The sequence below is a fragment of the Arachis duranensis genome, chromosome 6 (genome assembly GCF_000817695.3).
Source record: "Arachis duranensis cultivar V14167 chromosome 6, aradu.V14167.gnm2.J7QH, whole genome shotgun sequence".
Classification (NCBI taxonomy): domain Eukaryota; kingdom Viridiplantae; phylum Streptophyta; class Magnoliopsida; order Fabales; family Fabaceae; genus Arachis; species Arachis duranensis.
In genome coordinates, this window is record NC_029777.3 from 106,470,430 (window position 1) to 106,492,233 (window position 21,804).

At 37.5% G+C, this 21,804-nt stretch overlaps 2 protein-coding genes and 1 non-coding gene across 3 annotated transcripts; 2 read left to right on the forward strand and 1 right to left on the reverse strand.

Moving 5' to 3' along the window:
* Positions 1-1,200: 1,200 nt before the first annotated feature.
* On the forward strand, positions 1,201-8,034 carry LOC110273073 (uncharacterized). Its single transcript, XM_052263145.1, has 14 exons — positions 1,201-1,318; positions 1,423-1,574; positions 1,750-2,212; positions 2,315-2,431; positions 2,593-2,664; positions 3,509-3,713; positions 3,855-3,947; positions 4,073-5,001; positions 5,072-5,251; positions 5,357-6,289; positions 6,390-6,579; positions 6,663-6,821; positions 6,902-7,424; positions 7,483-8,034. The coding sequence occupies exons 1-14, from the start codon at positions 1,201-1,203 to the stop codon at positions 8,032-8,034; spliced, it is 4,686 nt and encodes a 1,561-aa protein (XP_052119105.1).
* Positions 8,035-8,186: 152 nt separating this feature from the next.
* Positions 8,187-11,766, forward strand: LOC107495526 (uncharacterized). The gene is made up of 4 exons (XM_021126060.2): positions 8,187-8,576; positions 9,482-10,262; positions 10,459-11,489; positions 11,585-11,766. The coding sequence occupies exons 2-4, from the start codon at positions 9,552-9,554 to the stop codon at positions 11,631-11,633; spliced, it is 1,791 nt and encodes a 596-aa protein (XP_020981719.2). The 5' UTR covers positions 8,187-8,576; positions 9,482-9,551; the 3' UTR covers positions 11,634-11,766.
* Positions 11,767-21,307: 9,541 nt separating this feature from the next.
* On the reverse strand, positions 21,308-21,415 carry LOC127740240 (small nucleolar RNA R71). The gene has a single exon (XR_008000921.1). It is a non-coding gene; the product is annotated as a small nucleolar RNA R71 (small nucleolar RNA).
* Between the last annotated feature and the right edge of the window lie 389 nt (positions 21,416-21,804).

Here is a 21,804-nt window from a genome sequence, read left to right on the forward strand (position 1 = left end):
CAAGTATATGAAATAAAAAATTTAAACTATAGACATATTAAATTGGAAAGATTCTAATTTTAATAGGCTATAAAATTAATTAAAACCTTTTAAATGTAAATTTTGAATAAAATGCTTATCAATTTATTATTTGTTAGAATTCAAATATTACCGTTTTTTTTCCTAGAATTCAATCCAACAATGTAATTTTGTATTTATCAAATTTTTGTACTTTTTTTGTAGCAATAAGAATTGTAATAAATTCAATAATTGACATTATATGTGTTAAACGCACATTAACTCATAACAAGCTCATACCATTTGTCATTCATAATTCAAGCGAGTATTGGTTTTTAAATTATTTTTAAATTATTATCCTTTAAGTGATAATAAGTATATGAAATAAAAAATTTAAACTACAGCCATATTAAAATGGAAAGATTCTAATTTTAATAAGCTATACAATTAATTAAACCTTTTACATGTAATTTGAATAAAGTACTTATCAATTTATGGTTTATTAGAATACAAATACTACAGTTTTTTTTTCTAGAATTCAATCGAAAAATATAATTTTGTATTTATCCAATTTTAGTACTTTTTTTTAGCAATAAGAATTGTAATCACATTATAGGATTATATATGATAGGTCCACATACTCATTTTTAATATGAGCCTACCATGGGCATAAGCCCAATAACAAAGATCATGACTCATAATAAATGATTAAAAACCATGCTACATTTATATATTTTTTGATAAATATAATGAAATTAGTAACATAGATATATCAAGATATGTTTACATATAAATATAAATATAAAGAAAATCATATATGAATCGCTGAAGATAATAATGTGTATATATTAATCTATTAATATATTCATATCTATTGGTTGCATGTGGATTTTTAGAATAGAATAGAAATAGAATATAATAAAATTATCAATCCATGCAGATCTACCCTCTGTTAAGTTACAGCATCAACTTTACATGCTGCACTCAAGATTCCCACCTAGATTTCATAATCCTTTACCTCCTTCTTGATTTGTGACATTCCTTATTTATTCCAAACATGCTACTTCACATGGACCTTCTTATTCTTCCATAAATTTAATTTAATTTAGCTTTGTTTGAAGCTATATGTACTAAACATTGTCGTCGTTTAAGCCTTGCATCTTTAATTCAATGAGTCACATTTATTTGGTCGTGTAGTGTACGATGGATTACAATGAATATATGTTGAGTCCTAAATTAGCCAGGTTACGGAGGAGATTAATATTGAATGATCAAAAAAGACAAAGACAACAACCATCACTTGAACAAGATACAACGACAGGTTTGCATCTTGCTTATCTAAAGTTAGGCTAAATTGATTCCTTAACTATGTTCATTAAGGTTCTCATTTTTTATTGTTTCCAACATGTGATTTAAATGTTTTAGGTTTAAGTAGGACAACAATACTTCCTCTTAAGAGAAACTCAGCTATGCTTATGCGCGAATCGTCTTCATCACAGCAATCGGCCACATCAATCGATCTATCCTCATTAACAAATTTGGTTGATCGTCCTCAACTGCATGGGACTAGAAATGACGTTACTGCATCCATAGAAAAAAAACTACCCCACCTTTTCCCACTCGAGGCGTACTCCTCTTACAGACATGTCTAATGGTGTTATGCACTTCCTTAACCTGTTTAATTGGTTCAATGAGCAAATTTGGCCCACCAAGTGTTCTGTGAGAATAAAATTCTGACCATTTACTTTGCAGTTCACCAAAGTAGCCACCAAACTTATGATTCCAGCATTAGAAGGATTCAGAAAATATATCGCCATCACTCAAATGGTTGTATGGAAAACCTTCCCAAGATCCATAATACCAACAATAGACCACCCATTGAAGTTGACATCGGGACTATTAACTGGATCCAATGGTGGGCATAACGACTCAATTTTCTTTAGTATCCGAGGTATATGCATTGCTTATAGATTATCTGAAATTCATTATGCCACTAATGAAACCTTTCTATTGCATTCCCGTTCCTATATTTGCATCACCGCAAGTCAAAATGCAACCAACCAGGTAAGGAGCCATGTATGTGAAAAATCTAATGCAAATCATACCAACAAGCGCTCGACGGTTTCGATAACTGAAAATTCTCATGTAGTCGTTTCTAAAGTAAACAGGCATAGCCCTTACTATGATGCCACCGAACTCCATCATCATATTCACGGTTAGCCTTTTCGCAACATGCTCCTTCTTTTAAACTTTCCTAATGTAAGGATCATGTACCAAACAGCTGATGGATCATAATAATTAAGTATTAAACTTGCAGGGAATGTGCAAAATGTATCACTATCACAGGCGACACACCTTCCTTATGAAGCACCTGAGACCTTAGCTACAATAGATTGTACCCAAAATATCAATTATTTGATGACGGGGGATCAAGGTAGGACCTCCAACTAATAAGTCCTTTAAATTGTATTTTACCCTTAAATTTTATCAACAAAAGGTTAGCATGGTGGCCACAAGATACCCTTAATAAGCTAAATGAACAAATAATTATATTCATTATATTAATGTATACGTAAAACATTGGAAATAATGCAGCGACCCATGTCTTTGACGACATTAGCCTGGACTCTGACTTCATGGAGCATTATTATTCTCATTTGGATGAAGGTACCTTTCTATTTATTAGTGCATTAGTTCATTATCTAAATAGGGAAGACTATCCATCTAAAAACAATACATTTATAACAAGACCTAGGTTAGCCAGACGGGGGCAACTTGCTTTAATATGCAGTTATGTATATCATATTAAATTTAATTTAGTATCACAGTTAAAAATAAATAAAATAATAAGTAGTGATAATGTTCTTTTTAAAATTAGTCAATTAGCTAATGGCTATAGTTAATCACTAAATTGATACTTAATTTTTAAAATATAAGTAAAATCTTTAACCTTTTTCCCAAAATTCGTTGAGAGAAGAGAAAAAGTTAAGCATATATTAAATAATATAAAAAAAATTATAAGAGCCTAACTTTAAGTTAACCAATATTAATATTAATTAACTTTTTTTAAATTGTACAATTTCTCATTTTTTAGAGAAATAAGAGTTTAAATTTAAGATAAATAAAATATTTTTAAAAAATAACTGATATTAGTTGAAAATAGTTAACCTCTTAAATGAATTTTAATTAATAATCTTTGTTTTAACTCTATTTTCCTGATGCACATACATAATTTTAGTTTCAAATTATAGATATTTTTTGTGTTTCTCAAAATATAAATATATCAATGTTAAAAAAATGTATTTTAATATATTTTTGCTCCATTCAAAAAATTTGCCAACAGATCAAGACCATCAACACTTGGTGCATAATGTGGCAGCTTTTCACGAAGAAGGTTCGACGATAGAGTTACTATTCATGCAGATGTGATTAGCGTATACTTCACTTATATTGAAACATGAAACTTAGATGTGGAATTCATCATCATGTGACATGCCATTTCAAATTTCAGATGCTTGGGATGCAGGTGATCCAGTGCGCCATTGTTTGTACTGCAATGCATCAATGTGGGAAGGCGAGAGACTATCAAAAAGTAGGAGAAATATTATACTGAAATTTGGACTATGTTGCATGGATGGTAAAGTAGAACTACCAATACTAAAAATGGTACCACAAACCCTGCAGGACCTACATAGTATGAATAACGATAGAGCAAGGTACTTCCAAAAAAATATAAGGAAATTTAACTCCATGTTTTCATTTACATCAATGGCTGGAAAAGTCAATCATGCTATCAATAACGGGTCAGCACCGCCAACTTTTTCTTTGAGTTGTCAAAACTACCATTCCATTGGAAGCTTAATTCCTTCTTACAATAATAGGCCAAGGTTTGCTCAACTGTATATATATAACACTGAGAATGAAGTGCAAAACAGGGTAACTGCCGTGAGGTAATTCCTGTTTATTGTTATAAATCTGCATCTAAAATAATTTATTATCCACACAACTTAAAATGCAGTATAATTCTTCATCTCTTTGTGTAACACATTGTACAACATGTTTGTTCTGATTTCAGCTCTACAGAAGCATTAAATATTGTTGACTATCAGATTGTGAATGATCTTAAAGAGATGTTGGATGTGCACAATCCTCTTACAAAGACCTTTCGGTTTGCTAGGGATAGATTTGCAGAGGGTTCAAACCCAAAAATCAAATTGAAGCTAATCAGAAAGCGGGATAAGGATGGAAGAGTATATAACTTACCAACTATGTCTGAGGTAGCAATTTTAGTTGTAGGGGACATTGATGACTCAATTCTTGAGAGGGATATTATAGTACAATTCATGTCAAACAAGTTGCAAAGGATTGATGTTCTACATCCGTTGTACTTGGCTCTTCAATATCCGTTATTATTCCCTTACGGAGAAGATGGTTTTAGGGTTGGCATCCAGGCATCCGTTCGTTATGGACTTGATGCTAATAAGAAAAGGAAGACTATCAGCATGAGGGAGTTTTTTGCATACCGAATACAAATGCGATGCAATGAATCACTAATACTTTTACAATCAAGGAGATTATTTCAGCAATTCTCAGTTGATGCATATACTATGATTGAGGCAGAACGACTTAGCTTCATTAGACACAACCAACCAAAACTAAGGGTTGACAAGTATAATGCACTACATGAGTCTTTGGTTCGGGGAGAGGCGAATGCTGTGTCAACTGGGCAGAGGATAATCCTTCCTAGCAGCTTCACTGGAGGACCTAGATACATGTTTAATAACTGTAAAGATGCCTTTGCAATTTGCAAGTATGCGGGGTACCCAAGTTACTTTATCACCATAACATGCAACCCTGAGTGGGATGAGATTAAGCGTCTTTTGAAAGATACTGGATTCAAAGTAGAAGATCGACCTGACATAGTTTCAAGGATTTTTAATATCAAGCTGAGTCAATTGATTGCAGACTTCAAGCAAGGAAAGTTCTTTGGCAAAATATCTGGCTGTAAGTACAGATAATGTTATGTTTGATTACATGTTGCCTCATTTTTTTTAATTGGTCGCCTTATTTGCAGACGTGTGCACAGTTGAATTTCAGAAGCATGGTTTACCACACGCTCATATACTGTTGTTCATGCATCCTCTATTTAAACCAAAGACACCTGAGGATATAGACAAGCATATATCAGCAGAGATCCCTAACAAGCATAGCAGGGCTAAGCTATATGCAGCAGTTGAGAAATTCATGGTCCATGGTCCATGTGGCGGGCATAACAATGCCAGCCCATGCATGTCCAATGGTCGTTGCTCTAAGTTTTTTCCAAAATAATTTAGATTAAGGACTGTAATTGATGAGGCAGGCTTCCCCAAGTATAGAAGAAGAGACAATGGCAGAACAATCATGAAGAAAAACATAGTTCTCGATAACTCATACATTGTCCCGTACAACCGACCGTTGTTGCTAAAGTACTGTTGTCACATCAACGTTGAGCATACATGTCAAACATCGGCAATAAAATATCTTTTTAAATATGTTCACAAAGGAAATGATCGTGTCACTGCTTCTTTCTATCAGAGCAACGAAGAAGGGCAACTTGAAAAGGTTATTGATGAGATCAGGAATTATTATGATTGTAGGTACATATCAGCCTGCGAAGCTGTTTGGAGAATATTTGGATACGACATACAACAAAAAGAACCTTCAGTCATTAGATTACCTTTTCACTTGCCAGACGAACATCCGGTGGTTTTTAGAGACTATGAAAACATAGTTGACGTCATTGACAGGGTGAATGGCAAGCCTACAAAGTTGCTAGCCTGGATGCTTGCAAATAGGTTGTTTCCATTTGGTTGTACTCTTACATATAGCCAGTTTCCAAATAAGTTCGTGTGGAAGGAGGACATTTCTTTGTGGATGCCAAGGAAACAAGGCTTCTCAATCGGCAGACTTACTCATGTTCCACGAGGAAGTGGTGAAGATTATTACTTAAGACTTCTGCTCAACATTCAAAAGGGGTGTGTAAGTTTTGTTGACATACGTACAGTTGCAGGCGTTGTGTACAACACGTTCAAGGAAGCATGTTATGCATTGGGCCTTCTGCAAGATGACAAAGAATTTGTTGATGCCATCTTAGAAGCAGGTAATTGGGCTTCTGCAAACTACATCCGTGACCTTTTTGTGGTGCTCTTATTGTCAAACAATATGGGCAGACATGAAAATGTGTGGCAACAATGTTATCATGTTTTGTCTGACGACATTCTTTACTTTCAGAGAAAATCCATGCAGTCTGTAGGTAAGTTGAATTATTCCATCTTTGTTCCTGGTGCTAATTTATATTAAATTCAAGTAATTTATGTCTAATTAATATGTGCGTCGTTGTGTATCCTTGATAGACCTGCAACTATCTGAAGATCAGATAATGAATCTGACTCTTTCAAAGATAGAGGAAAAACTACAGGCTAACGGCAGATCACTCAGAGAGTTTGATGGAATGCCTTTTCCAAAATTTGGCACTATTGAAGGGTTAGATGATCGGTTAATCATGGATGAATTGAACTTTGACGTCGATGTTCTGCGCAATCAGTTGGATACAAACTTAACAAATATGAATGAAGATCAAAGGAAAGCATTCGATGTGATTATCAATGCAATAAATGGAAACCAAGGTGGCTTTTTTTTGTCTATGGGTATGGTGGAACCGGTAAGACATTTCTCTACAACACTCTCTCAGCAGCTATAAGAAGTAAAGGGAAAATCGTTCTGAATGTTGCATCTAGCGGTATTGCTTCTTTGTTGCTTCAAAATGGACGCACTGCACATTCAAGGTTTAAGATACCCTTAGACTTGAACGAAGACTCGATTTGTTGCATAAGCAAGGCACCTCATTGTCTAAACTGGTTTGCAGAGCAAAACTTATTATATGGGATGAGGCACCAATGTTGAATAAGCTATGCTATGAAGCTCTCGACAGATGCCTAAGGGACATTGTTAGGTTTGAGCCTTACTATAATCCAGAACGACCATTAGGAAAGGTTGTAGTTTTAGGTGGTGACTTCAGGCAAATTCTACCTGTAATTCCAATGGGATCTCGCCAAGATATTGTCCAAGCAGCAATAAACTCATCTTACCTATGGCAACACTGTAATGTATTAAGGCTAACAATGAACATGCCTTTAATTGTTAGAGCATCTTATATGTCACTCAGTGATGTTTCTCAGTTTGCTTCATGGTTGCTAGACATAGGTGATGGTATTGCTGGAGATTCCACTGATGGTGAGTCTATTGTGGTAATCCCCGATGAAATTATAATTCAAGATTTTGATCAATTGGTTGACTTTGTTTATCCCAACCTGTTGGTTAATATCAACAACACATCATTCTTCAAAGATCGTTCAATCTTGGCCCCAACACTAGAAGTTGTCAACGATGTTAATTCATTTATAATGCACCGTGTGGATGCCGATGTGAAAACTTATTTAAGCTCAGATACTGTGTCTCGAAGAAGGAAACATGGAATCTGAATTGGATACGCTTACACCAGATGTCCTTAATGCAATTAATTGCTCTGGTTTGCCGCCTCATGAATTGACTCTGAAAGTGGGTCTTCCGGTCATGCAACTGCGTAACATTGATCAGTCAAACGGGTTATGTAACGGAACAAGATTACAGGTAAGGAAATTAGGTAACCATGTAATTGAATGCATCACGCTAACAGGAGGCAAAATAGGCCACGTCGTCCTGATACCACGGATGAATATGATTCCCAATAACCAAGCTTTGCCATCTAGATTCCAACGCAGACAGTTCCCGATCATTGTTTCATTCGCTATGACCATTAACAAATCTCAAGGACAGACCTTAAGCACAGTTGGATTGTATTTATCTAGACCGGAATTTACACACGGTCAACTATACGTTACATTATCAAGAGTAACATCAAAGAGTGGCTTGCGTGTGTTGATTCAGAATACTAAATCATTGTCATCAAACTCGACAATAAATGTTGTGTATAGAGAAGTATTCCAAAATATTTCATGACGATATCAATGTAATGTAGAGTCTCTTTAGTATTTTCTCAAATGTATCAATTAGTGATGTATTCTAAGTATTTTGAACTCAAATTAATAATGTTATGTTTGTATTTCCATATCATATGTAACATAATTTCATTCTTTGGTGGCATACCCGTGCATGGCACCGGGGAATGCACTAATTAACATTTTATGAAGAAAGTCTCTAAGTCTAAAACTAACTAAAAACTAAAAAAGCAAAAACCCTAGCCTTGGTTCACTGATTTATAACTGAGTTTAGCACGCCCCCTCCTTCGTGCATTTGGGAGAGAAAGGGAGCAGAAGCCCTTCGTGCAACAAAAACCCAAAAGGCCAAAACCCTAGCTCCTTCGACGGTTCCACCACCGCCGTCCGTGGTTGTCCGCGCCTCCGCGGCTTTCCTCTTCGACCTGTCCCAAACCCTCAGTTCTATCTCGGCTCGGCGTCCATCATCCATCCTCCCGCAGCATCTCTGTTCGAGCTGCTCGCCGTCGTCGTCCTGCTCTCCGTCGCGCTCCACCACCGTCGAAGGTTAGTGGCAGTGCTTAGAAATCAGAACAATACGTTTTTCCTTTTATGCTCTGTTCTGAATTTCTGATTTCTGAATGTGAAATCATTGATAAGATTACAAGGGGTTTTGTGTTGTTGAAATTATTGATAAAAAATTGGCTTTGCTATGCTGCTGCTGCTGTTTTTCAATCTCTGGCTCTGTTGTTTTTAAATTTTTGTTGATGATTTATTGATTTCAGGGTTTTTGTTGATTATTTGTTGCTGTCTTTTGAATTTTTGTTGATGATTTATTTGCTTTATGGCTCTGTTATGCTGCTGGTGTTTTTGATTGCGTTGATGAGAGCTGCTGTTTTTGAATTTATACAAATACTTTACCCTTGTGGAAGCTTATGGCAGGAATTGTGTATATTATAATTCTTCCTCAATGTATTCCAGAGGCCTTTGCTTCAAATTTTAGGGCCAATGTTTTTGACTTGGTTAGTTTATTTGTTTCCCATCCCTTGTAATTGTTACTTATATCTATGAAGAAAGAAGGAGAATGCATGGCATGTTTCCAAGTTATGCTGATTATCAGTGATTATATGTACTGTGTTTTTTGTTCGATATTAATTAATCTTACAAGATTTAATTTCTCTTGCTATCTTTCTAAGGATGGTTTACACAACTCAATTTTTGAATTTTCACCATCATCTGAAAACACATTTGATTGGATGCTTGGAAAACATTTACTACTATCAATGTAATAACTATTAAACAAACATGTTCTGTAATTTTATATTATAGCAATAAACATGTTCTATAATTTTTACTGTGTTGATGATTTATTGATTGTCTTGATGAGAGCTGTTCTATAATTTAATTATTATTTTATTCTAAAACGGTTTTTTTGATTGAACCACGGTTGGACTGGTTGGTTTGATAACCAGTCCAGTTCTCAGAACCTTGCTAGTGCCACCTTCTTTGACGGCTGCAACAAAATTGAGCTTATAGCCAATAATGCCCCTTTGGTTGTCTTCGTTACCGGCGGATATATGGGTATCCACTATCCTGTCCAGTGTGGCCGCCACCACAGTCACTGCCGCATCCATCCTCTTAATCTACAAGTCTCACCTCTGCCCCCACAAAGAGAACCTCATAACAGTCCATCAAGAACAACCGAAACGCAATACATGTGGGAAGATCCTATTCGTCTCCCAGATTGGAACCTCAAAAGCGTTTGCGAAGCGCCTCTACGAGTTTTTAGCCTCAGAAATGCACTTCCGTAATTGCGTGTATCTAGAGTTGGTAGATGCACGGAATTATGAGCCCGAAGAGCTACCCAAAGAGAACATCGTCCTCCTCGTCGCTTCAAATTCGGAACATTGGAAACTAGCTCCGGAGTGCATCATCACTGGAAACAGCTACCTAACTTACGGAGCAGAGGACTTCGTTAGTTGGATCCAGGATAACGCGGAGAACTTTGGGAGTGGGGTTTTTGTTGTGAACGCTTGCAGTTTCAGTGTGTTTGGTGTAGGCAGTAGTGTTTCTGAAGGTGGCAAGAATTTGATGGCTAAGGCCGCCAATCGCATTAGGGATTTTGGTCAGGCTGCGAAATTCGACGCTGCTTTTGATTTTGACAACTGGTGGCAAGGGGTTGTTGCGGTCTTGAAAGGTGCAGTTCTTGGGGATACTGTTGCTGATGACAAGTGCGAGCAATCTGAACCCGAGGTAGATTTCCGCATGCTCTTATCCTTTATATATCAAATGTATATATATTTTTTGGTTTCAATCCTACCTCGTCAAGTCAACCACCAATCTATTTCTTATGAATACTTACACTGCTGAAAAGCTTTCTGATTGATAGATAATTGTTCTAAACTTATGGTGATCTAATTTTGTCCTAAATATTATATTGTTTTCTTAGTTCCAGGATCATGCTGGTTGTTGTGATCCAAAACGCATATATATGTTGGTGGAAAATGTGGATGATGGAGATAGAAGTACAACCTACAGGCGCCGAATGCTAACTATCACTGAGGCCAACTTCATGAATAATGGCACTGTTGATCTTGAAGACGGAGGTCTTGTGACTGCCCAATGGCGTCTTCCAGATGGTGCAACAAGCAAGTCTGGATTACCATTTTTTGAAGGATTTTGTTCCCTTGGTCTCAGTTTATTCTTTGCTGGTAGGGACCTGGATCATATTGAAAGAGGATGGAAGCAACTCACCTCTGGTGAGGACACAAAACTGTGGTGCCTCGAGTATGATGGTTCTGCTTGGATTTGGAGTTTATGCAGAAGCATGTTCTTCCCCTGCTCAACAGCTTGCCCCATGGTAATCCCATACGATGGCAAGTTGTGCATCATTCAGGGTAGAAGAATATGGGTTGATATCTACCATCCAAAATCAGAATTTTGGGAAAAAAGGGAAGTACCCGAGAGTGTGCACTTGTGGCCTCACTCTTGCTTTTTCTGGGAAACCCTCATTGTGTATTCGGTTGATGATGAGAATCAATGGCTCATGTCATATGATTTGAATGCCAACATTTGGAGCCCCATTGAGTGCAATTTTCCACATTACTGGGGTTGTAGAAAACTCGTTCGTTTGGGTTGCAGTGATTATCTTCTTATTATTGACTTTATCACTATTTGGTACATCTATGATTTGTCTAAGAAGAAACTCGTGGCAATTGTGCATATGAATGAGTTTGATGAGATTGGGATGGTGTCTGACGTTTTCTGTTGTCACCACACAAGCAAGGAAAGTCTGATCTATGTCTTCATTAATCCAGATCAAATGGATCTTGAGGAAATGGATATTGAGAAAGAGTCATCATCTAATCATATTAACATTGTTCCTTATGCCAAAGTCAAGCTCCAAACCGATGGTAATTTTTCTGCTAAGGTTGAATCCAAGGGTAATCTTAAAGTTGGTCCCTATTGGAAGTACAATGTGTAAGCATGCACCTTTCTCTTCTCTCTGTACTTTCTATTATTATATTATAATGTCTCAAACTTAATTAATTCATAACCCTATCCATTGTGGACAGGTTTGCTGCTGTAGACCAAGACATTAAAGGGAGGACTACTGTAGCATAGATGTTGCTGTTAGGAATATGTTTTCTTGAACAGAGTAGATGTATTATTCTTATCACATAGTTTTAAGACCGAGTTACTTTTTTGTGTCTCTTATGACGAGGATTGAGGTTATTCAACAACTTTTCCGATTTTACACTGGTTTTTTAACTTTGTTTTATTTTACTTTTTGTTATCAATTAGATTGGGACAATCTTGATTTCTATGGTCAAATGTAGAGACTTTTAGAGTTAGCTAGTACTCAAAATATTCATAGCATTCATAGGTGGGAACCAGCATGCCCTAGTGGCAATTGTAATGGTTTATGTAGGGTGGGATATTAATGCTGGATCTTATGATGATGGGCAGAAGAGAATGATATAATTTAAAAGAAAAATGTTAATTATCAAAAAATTAGTAAGAAAGGTCTAATTAATGCAAATTAAAAATTTGATGGACAAAATTAAAACAAATACAAATTTAGGGGTATTTTTAAAATTTTTAGTTAACCTCAAGGACAAAAAGTAATTAAGAACAAAAAAATATATTTTACTCTAAAAATAATTTTATTTTGTTAATTTTATGATTTGAATAATTTTAAAAGAAAAGTTAATATTAGGGTTTTTTTTGTATTATTTGATCATGTTAAGTTTTAAATTGCACACCTTAAAAATTTAAATTATAAACTACATGTTAGCCAAAATTGAGAAAGATTAATATTTTTTTCTAATAAAAAAAGGTTGTAAGAGGTCAAGAAAATAAAGATGACTTGCAATGTAAAGAATGGGCATGGATTTCATGTGCCGAAATTCTTTGGCACACCAGTGCATATAACACTTATGTTCGGTTGACCGGTGTGCCATTTGATGTTGGCTATTGGATCTCTCTGTTTTTTCAATCCAATGGTAGAGATTACTGTTTCTCTCTCCTCCTATGATTGGTTAGTGGGTATCATGTGTTAAAGGGGTTAGTTTGCAAAATTCACTTTGTAGCTGGTTATTTTTGTTACATTCAAAAATTATTTGGGTCTATGTAGAATTAGTTTACCATGTTTTAAGAACTAAATTAATGGCAAATAGTGATTCTGTTTAACGCTAAATCAGAGATGATGGAGGTGGGCTGGGAAGGAAGGAAAAGCGCTGTGGACGTCGTTTGACGCATACAAGATAAGCTTCGATATATACGTATTCGTCACTGACCTGTCAATGGAGTTGCAGGAAGCTTTCTCTCGCGGAATCACACTGCAAAGCTGCCTGCTCTCCGAAGTGCGGCATCTGTCGCAACTCGTTGGTTCGAAGGATGAAGATCTGCATAGTGTCCTCGCCGGAGCTGGATTCGATCACCGTCGGATAACAATGAGTGATGTTTCGGCTAGATGTATGGCTTTGCCGGAGACGACCAACAAGGAAGGATTGAAGCGGCGTGGGGATGGTGGGCGAGAGGATGACGAAGGAGAGGCCGATGGTGTTACGGGTCGGGCGGTTTAGGTTGGAACACAGTTGGTTGAACTTGGGTCAATCCTGATGGGCCTCTAGAGTATATTTTTTTTCTTGAGATGCATATTTTTTCTGAAACCAATGCTGGGCTCAGGTGTTGGGCTATTAAAAATGTTGTTAAAACTAGATAAATGGTTTAGTATGATCGTTTTTTACTGTACGAAAAAAAAATCCTCACGTGGCTGAATAGGGAAGAGGAACACCAAAATAGTTATTGCATGTATAATACGTTGTTGAACCGTTTAACAGCAATATTAATTTTCTATATGATATTTTCTGTATGATACAATAATTAAAATACTATGCAAAACAAACTTAGCTGATTAATGTAAGGTTTTGCCACATGTGCACTAAAAAAATGATGCTGGTGCATAAAATTATAGAAACATTGATGCACATATTTTCCAATTGAACACGGGTTGTATTCGTACAATATAGTTGGTTGAGGTTCAATACCTGTCCTTTAATGAGCAGACTTTGATGAAGTTTTTTAAGGAGTTTTTATTATTTGATTTCACTAATTGGTTTATTATAACCTCACAGAGAGGTACTTTGAAACTTGTTTAAATCAGTCCCTTTGTATTCTTTGTTGATCCAAGCATTTTAATTGGAAACATGTTTATCATTTATAAAGGGATTTGTTCCTTTATAACGGAATTTGGCATAACATTATGATACAGTAAATGAAAATAATTCTGAATGTTTTTTCCGGTAGTGTAAAACTGATTTGCAAGGATAACGCGATAAACAGGTCTTTGATAACGCACCCGTAAATAGTTGCCGAAATGTTCTAGGATCATGATTTGGAAACGTTAAATGCTAACGGCGCAAGATAATTCCCTAATTTTGTTTAAACTGCTAAAACAACTTGTTTTATTTTGGCTGATTTACAAGCAAAGGGGCTGAGTTATGAGTAACTCCAAACAATTCACGATAAGCAGAGAACGAACCAATGAAAGTAGATATAATAATCGCTACTGAGTTTTAATTAGCATTTCATAAGATCAAAAGGGCGACCTAACAAACAAACCAAATAGATCATTCAGGGCTTCAGGCCTCGACAGAAATCAACATAACATAAAGATATCACACATGTGCACCAGGTCAAATACCTCCGTCACTGTGTTCACTCTGCTCTGGTTGAACACCTGCTCGATGGGACAAAGATTTGTCCTTGACCTCCAAAACATCGACGACCCTTTGTACCAGGTCACGCCACTTTGAGCTTTCCGCCATCATTTCGTTTGCTTTGTCATACATTCGGCGAACGGTCGCTTCAGACTGTTGCTGCGCCCTGCGCAGGAACTTTTCCTCTCGGCGCCGTGCCTTCTCCTCTTCCTCCATTTGATCCTCATTTTCCCTCAACTTGACCATTAACTTTAACCACTCGGCCCTGACCTTGAAGAGTTCATCTGAGATTTTTTCAAGCCTAGCCTCCCAAAACTCCTCCTTCCTGACAAGTTTGGCCTCAACGAGGTCACAATCCGCGAACTTTTCATCTGTACGGACGATGTCGATCAGATTGGACATAAGCTATTCCGTGAGGTAGACGAAACTAACGGCGTGGTCGGTGACGGTCTCCTTTGACATTTTCTCAGAAGTATACAGTGGAGAGAGCAGTGGAGGGTGGCAGAAATAAGGAGGGGGATAAGGATAGACAGAGAGGTGAGAGAAGGAGTTACGACAGAGAAGAACTGGGAAAGAAGCGTTAGGAGGGATAGGGTTTGTCATTAAGGGGCACGTATACATATACCGTGTAAATTGGGAAGCTGCTACGAATATTTTTTTCATAGAAAATGAGTAATTCATGTACTTCATTTTTTTTGGGAAAATAAACGATTTATATTTAAACTAGTTCGATGGAAGAAAAAAAAAGAAGAGATAACAATTTAATTACATATTGGCTTAAGTTAACATTTCGCATTAATATAGTTTTAAATTTCTTTTTAAAATTATTTTTCAATGCTAAGCTTTAAAAATTATGTTTACGATATCTTCAATTTTTAATTAAATAGGATGAAATTGGGTGCAACCTCCGACAAAGGCAGAAGGGAAAAGAAGGTCGGATATGAGAGAAGGAAAGGGAAAGGGGTGCCCCCACGCCGCTGTCCGCTGACTCTTTTGCCTCGGGAAATATGGGTGATTATTGCAGAAAGGGTTGCATCGGTCTCGATCCAGGATCTGTTTAACATGCAGGGGACCGGCAAGGTGTTTTTGGATGTAGGCCGTTCATCTGCGGTGTACAAGGTGGCCTCCATGGCAGAGCTACCCGTGGCGTTCGGTTATGACAACGAGGACCGTCCTGAGGATGGGTTCCTTTATAGAAGCGCGTGCGCAAGAAATCCGGCCGCTATATTCCGTAGAGGGATGAGAGAAATCTTCTGGATGGGCCGATACATGGGTAGGGGCGACACCCTGCTTGCGGCCACCGATGCGGGCGATGTCCAAGCGCGCTACCTGTGTGAGATGCTGCTACTTACGCCATGTGTTGGGCACGAGGTAGACGCTGGCAGGGGGGGTTGAACTGTATGCCAACGTACTGGCTTCTGGAAAAATCGAAATGTGTAGAGAACTCTTCGGGCAGTTGTTCACAAATCCGCTGATTGGGGTGAACCCGTCGGATCCAGGGAAGCCCGTTGTCTGCCGGTCAAGCGTATGCCCGACCCGCGGGTCCATGGGTGCCGCCAACGATTTGTCGAGTGTGTCGTGTGTCCACTGCCTTGCCGAGTTTGAGGTGTTGCATTTCTTTAGCCTGTTTACGTTCAAATGAAGCTTCGTTGTAAGTTGTAACCAAAGTTGAATGCATTTTATAGTTTTATTGCTAATGATTCGGGTGGTTGAGTTTGCTGGCTTTGTAAATTCCCGCTTTTGTGGGTCAGACAAATGACATATTCGAACCGATGCATATCACCATGTTTTAAACGCTCACACGCATAACCTTCGTTAGAAGCACTATCTGATAAACTTGATTAGATAATAGGCCATGACAAATTTAAAAAAAAAAAACAAATAGACCAGAACAGTACAATATTAGTGTTGGGCTTAAACATTACAATACTAGACCTGAATAGTACAATACCACATACGTTGCCGGGGAGGGGAGGGGAGGGGTCGGTTTACGGTGTATCCATCTCGTTGTTGCGCTGACCCCTAAGACCTGGGACTTTACCTGTCCAGCAAAATGTCGGTCAGGTGCCGTACGATTTCTCCCAGTTGAGTCTTGAGTTCCTGTCTCTCTCTCTCTCTCTCTCTCTCTCTCTCTCTCTCTCTCTCTCTCTGTCTCTCTCGATCTGGGATACACGGCACTCGAGGGACGCAACGGCCTGTTGTAGGTCCTCAATCGATTGGCTGGCTGCAAGTGATGTAACTTTGTTAGCAACACATTGATACGGACGCAAGTAACTAGATGTGGGGGGCGTCACAAGAACACATTTTTTGCTTACCAGATGCACCTGGTACCGCCGCGGGAGTCGTCGTCACCGTTGTATCCTGCCGTCCACCGTGAACGAATAGATTGAACTCCGACGCCGGCAGGTGCTCGCTTTCCAGCCCCAGAATAAGTGAAGTCGTCGTCACCGTCGTATTGTGCCGTCCACCGTGAATGAATCGATTGAACTCCGACTGCAGCGGGAGCTCGCCGCCCAGCCCCGAAACAGGCGATGCAGTCACCTGGAAGTAGTCGTTCCAGGCATTCACGGCCTATTGGTAACTCCGGTAACGAAGAAGCAGGTTCCATGGAAAGCCATCCACCTGAGCCGATGCCGCCTCGCAGTTGGGGTATATTCTGGGTATCCTCCCTCTAAAGACGACGTACCACCGACCTTCTATTCGCATTGCCATCCGACTGTTAGAGGAGATCTGGTAGACCCTGCAGAGGGAGATGTGGTTAGGCTAGATGGTGGAATACAATTTATAGGTTTTTCTCTCACCTGGAGGCTAAGAAGTGGAAGAGTAAACAAATAAAGCAACTAGAATGGTGCAACAGCAGTCGAGGTTTACTTTCACGCAAACCCCATGTTCAGGAGTAGCCCACCTAGAAAATGGGCATCTAGTTAAATACGATAAATTCTTCTTTAATCAATATAATTATTATACCATCTAGACGCATCGGTAAATGAAGAAAACATCTAGGGAAATGTATGTGGTACTGTACCACAACCCCCTCCCCCTCCCCCCAAGGGCAGTATATTAAAAAGCAAAATGCCACAAGGTCATTTACAAACTCGTCCATCCTCTTTATAATCTCCAATAATCCCTCCACAAAGTCCTTCCAAATGGCCGGAAGTTCCCAGAAGGGCAAAAAGAGAGTGGACGTATCCGTTCAGCACGAGTGCTTGCTGAATATTCTTCCTCTCGAAATATGGTCGAGTATTGCCCCGATGGTTGCATCGAATTCAATTCATGATCTGTTCAACATGCAGGCGACGTGTGATGAGCGGATAATTTATATGCTTTTTGGCATTGTTTTTAGTAAGTTTTTAGTAGGATCTAGTTACTTTTAGGGATGTTTTTATTAGTTTTTATGCTAAATTCACATTTCTGGACTTTACTATGAGTTTGTGTGTTTTTCTGTGATTTCAGGTGAATTTTGGCTGAAATTGAAGGACCTGAGCAAAACTCTGAAAGAAAGGTTGACAAAGGACTACTGATGCTATTGGATTCTGACCTCCCTGCACTCGAAATGAATTTTCTGGAGCTACAAAACTCCAAATGGCACGATTTCAACGGCGTTGGAAAGTAGACATCTAGGAATTTCCAGCAATATATAATAGTCCATACTTTGTTCGAGAATTGATGACGCAAACAGGCGCTCAACGCCAGTTCTACGCTGCATTCTGGAGTTAAACGCCAGAAACACGTCACGAACCAGAGTTGAACGCCAAAAACACGTTACAACTTGGCGTTCAACTCCAAAAGGAGCCTCTACACGTGGAAAGCTAATGCTCAGCCCAAGCACACACCAAAGTGGGCCTCGGAAGTGGATTTCTGCACTTAGACTTACTTCTGTAAACCCTAGTAACTAGTTTAGTATAAATAGAACTTTTTTGTATTGGACATCTTATGCATTCTTAGTTTACCTGGGGATCATAGTGATCACGTTTAGGGGGGCTGGCCTCACGGCCATGCCTAAACCTTTATCACTTATGTATTTTCAACGGTAGAGTTTCTACACTCCATAGATTAAGGTGTGGAGCTCTGCTGTACCTCGAGTATTAATGCAATTACTATTATTTTCTATTCAATTCAACTTATTCCTATTCTAAGATATTCGTTGCACTTCAACTTGATGAATGTGATGATCCGTGACACTCATCATCATTCTCACCTATGAACGCGTGCCTGACAACCACCTCCGTTCTACATTAGACCGGGCGCATATCTCTTGGATTGGTGACCCACGATGCATGGTCGCCTCGCCTGACAACCGAGCTTCACATTTCGTGGAATCAAAGTCTTCGTGGTATAAGCTAGACTTGATGGCGACATTCATGAGAATCCGGAAAGTCTAAACCTTGTCTGTGGTATTCCGAGTAGGATTCAATGATCGAATGACTGTGACGAGCTTCAAACTCGCGAGTGCTGGGCGTAGTGACAGACGCAAAAGGAGGGTGAATCCTATTCGAGTATGAACGAGAACCGACAGATGATTAGCCGTGCCGTGACAGAGCATTTGGACCTTTTTCACTGAGAGGATGTGATGTAGCCATTGACAACGGTGATGCCCTACAAAGCTTGCCATGGAAAAGAGTAAGAAGGATTGGATGAAAGCAATAGGAAAGCAGACGTTCTAGAGCCATACAGCATCTCCATACGCTTATCTGAAATTCCTACCAATGATTTACATAAGTATCTCTATCCTTTATTATTTAATTAAGTATCTCTTTATACTTCCCATAACCATTATCAATTGAATCCGCCTGACTGAGATTTACAAGATGACCATAGCTTGCTTCAAACCAACAATCTCCGTGGGATCGACCCTTACTCACGTAAGGTATTACTTGGACAACCCAGTGCACTTGCTGGTCAGCTACACGGAGTTGTGACAAATTATGAATTAAGATTAGAGCACCAAGCTTTTGGAGCCATTACCAGAGATCACAATTCTGCATACCAAGTTTTTGGCGCCGTTGCCGGGGATTGTTCGAGTTTGAACAACTAACGGTTCATCTTGTTGCTCAGATTAGGTAATTTTATTTTCTTTTATTTCTTATTTTCGAAAAAAATAAAATAAAATAATAAAAATAAAAATACAAAAAAAATTTTCTTTTTCGTTTTTCCAAAATTATTTTTCGAAAAAAATTACAAAAAAATTTAGAAAATCATAAAACCAAAAATATTTTGATGTTTCTTGTTTGAGTCTAGAGTCAATTTTTAAGTTTGGTGTCTTGCATATTTTTGTTTTTCTCAAGAATTTTCGAAAATTCATCATATGTTCTTCATGATCTTCAAGTTGTTCTTGGCCAGTCTTCTTGTTTGATCTTTATATTTTCTTGTTTTGTGTCTTTTCTTGTTTTTCATATGCATTTTTTCATTCATATCATCTAAGCATTTTAAAATTTATAAGTTTGGTGTCTTGCATGTTTTTCTTTTCTTAAAAATTTTCAAAAAATGAGTTCTTGATGTTCATCTTGATCTTCAAAGTGTTCTTGGTGTTCATCTTGACATTCGTAGTGTTCTTGCATGCATCATTTGTTTGGATCCAAAACTTTCATGCATTGAGTCTTTTTTTTGTGTTTTTCTCTCTCATCATTAAAAATTCAAAAAAATAAAAAAAATATCTTTCCCTCTTTCAACTCATAAATTTTCGAAAATTTGGATTGACTTTTTCAAAATTTTTAAAATTTAGTTGTTTCTTATGAGTCAAATCAAATTTTCAATTTAAAATTCTTATCTTTTTCAAAATCCTTTTCAAAAATCAAATCTTTTTCACTTTTCTCATTATTTTTGAAAATTTTAAAATTTGATTTTAAAATATTTTCTTATCTTTATTTCATATTTTCAAAAATCTTACTAACAATAAATGTGATTGATTCAAAAATTTTAAAAGTTTGTTACTTGCCTATTAAGAAAGGTTCAATCTTTAAATTTTAAAGTCAAATCTTTTAGTTTCTTGTTAGTCAAGTAATCAATTTTAATTTTAAAAATTAAATCTTTTTAATCATATCTTTTTCAAAATTTTATCTTTTTCAAAAATTGATTTTAAAAATATCCTTTCTAAACTTCTTATCTTTTTATCTTTTAAAATTTGATTTTCAAAATCTTTTTCAATCAACTAACTAACTTTTTGATTGTTTTTTATCTTTTTCAAAACCATCTAACTACCCTTCTATCTCTAATTTTCGAAAATTATCTCCCTCTTTTTCACAATTCAATTTTTATTAACTAATTGTTTTAAATTTTTAATTTAATTTCAATTTTTATTTTCGAATTTTAACTTTTAAATTTTAATCTTATTTTCGAAATTCCCTCTCTCTCTCTTCTCATTTTATTTATTTATTTATCTACTAACACTTCTCCTCACCCAAAATTCGAACCCCTTCTTCTCCTCTGAGTTCGAACTTTCCTCTTCTTAATTCTTATTCTTATCTTCTTCTACTCACACAAGGGAACCTCTATACTGTGGCAAGGAGGATCCGCGGTATCTTTAGTCCTCTTCTTTTTCATATGAGCAGGAGCAAGAACAAGAACATTCTTGTTGAAGCAGATCCAGAACCTGAAAGGACTCTGAAGAGGAAACTAAGAGAAGCTAAATTACAACAATCCAGCGAGCACCTTATAGGAATTTTCAAAAAAGAAGAGGAGATGGCAGCCGAAAATAATAATAATGCAAGGAGGATGCTTGGTGATTATTCTCCACCTACTTCCAAGTTTGATGGAAGGAGCATCTCCATCCCTGCTATTGGAGCAAATAATTTTGAGCTGAAACCTCAGCTAGTTGCTCTAATGCAACAGAACTGCAAGTTCCATGGACTTCCATCAGAAGATTCCTATCAGTTTTTAACTGAATTCTTGCAGATCTGTGAGACTGTAAAGACGAATGGAATAAATCCTGAAGTCTACAGGCTCATGCTTTTCCCTTTTGCTGTAAGAGACAGAGCTAGAACATGGTTGGACTCACAACCTAAGGATAGCCTGGACTCCTGGGATAAGCTAGTCACGGCCTTTTTGGCTAAGTTCTTTCCTCCTCAAAAGCTGAGCAAGCTTAGAGTGGATGTTCAGACCTTCAAGCAAAAAGATGGTGAATCCCTCTATGAAGCTTGGGAAAGATACAAGCAGATGACCAAAAGGTGTCCTCCTGACATGCTTTCAGAATGGAGCATTCTGGATATATTCTATTATGGTCTGTCTGAGTTCTCCAAGATGTCACTAGACCATTCTGTAGGTGGATCCATTCACCTAAAGAAAACACCTGCAGAAGCTCAAGAACTTATTGACATGGTTGCAAATAATCAATTCATGTACACTTCTGAGAGGAATTCCGTGAATAATAGGACGCCTTAGAAGAAGGGAGTTCTTGAATTTGATGCTCTGAATGCCATATTGGCTCAAAACAAAGTGTTGACTCAGCAAGTCAACATGATTTTCCAAAGTCTGAATGGATGGCAAAATGCATCCAACAGTACTAAAGAGGCATCTTCTGAAGAAAAAGCCTATGATCCTGATAGCCCTGCAATAGTAGAGGTAAATTACATGGG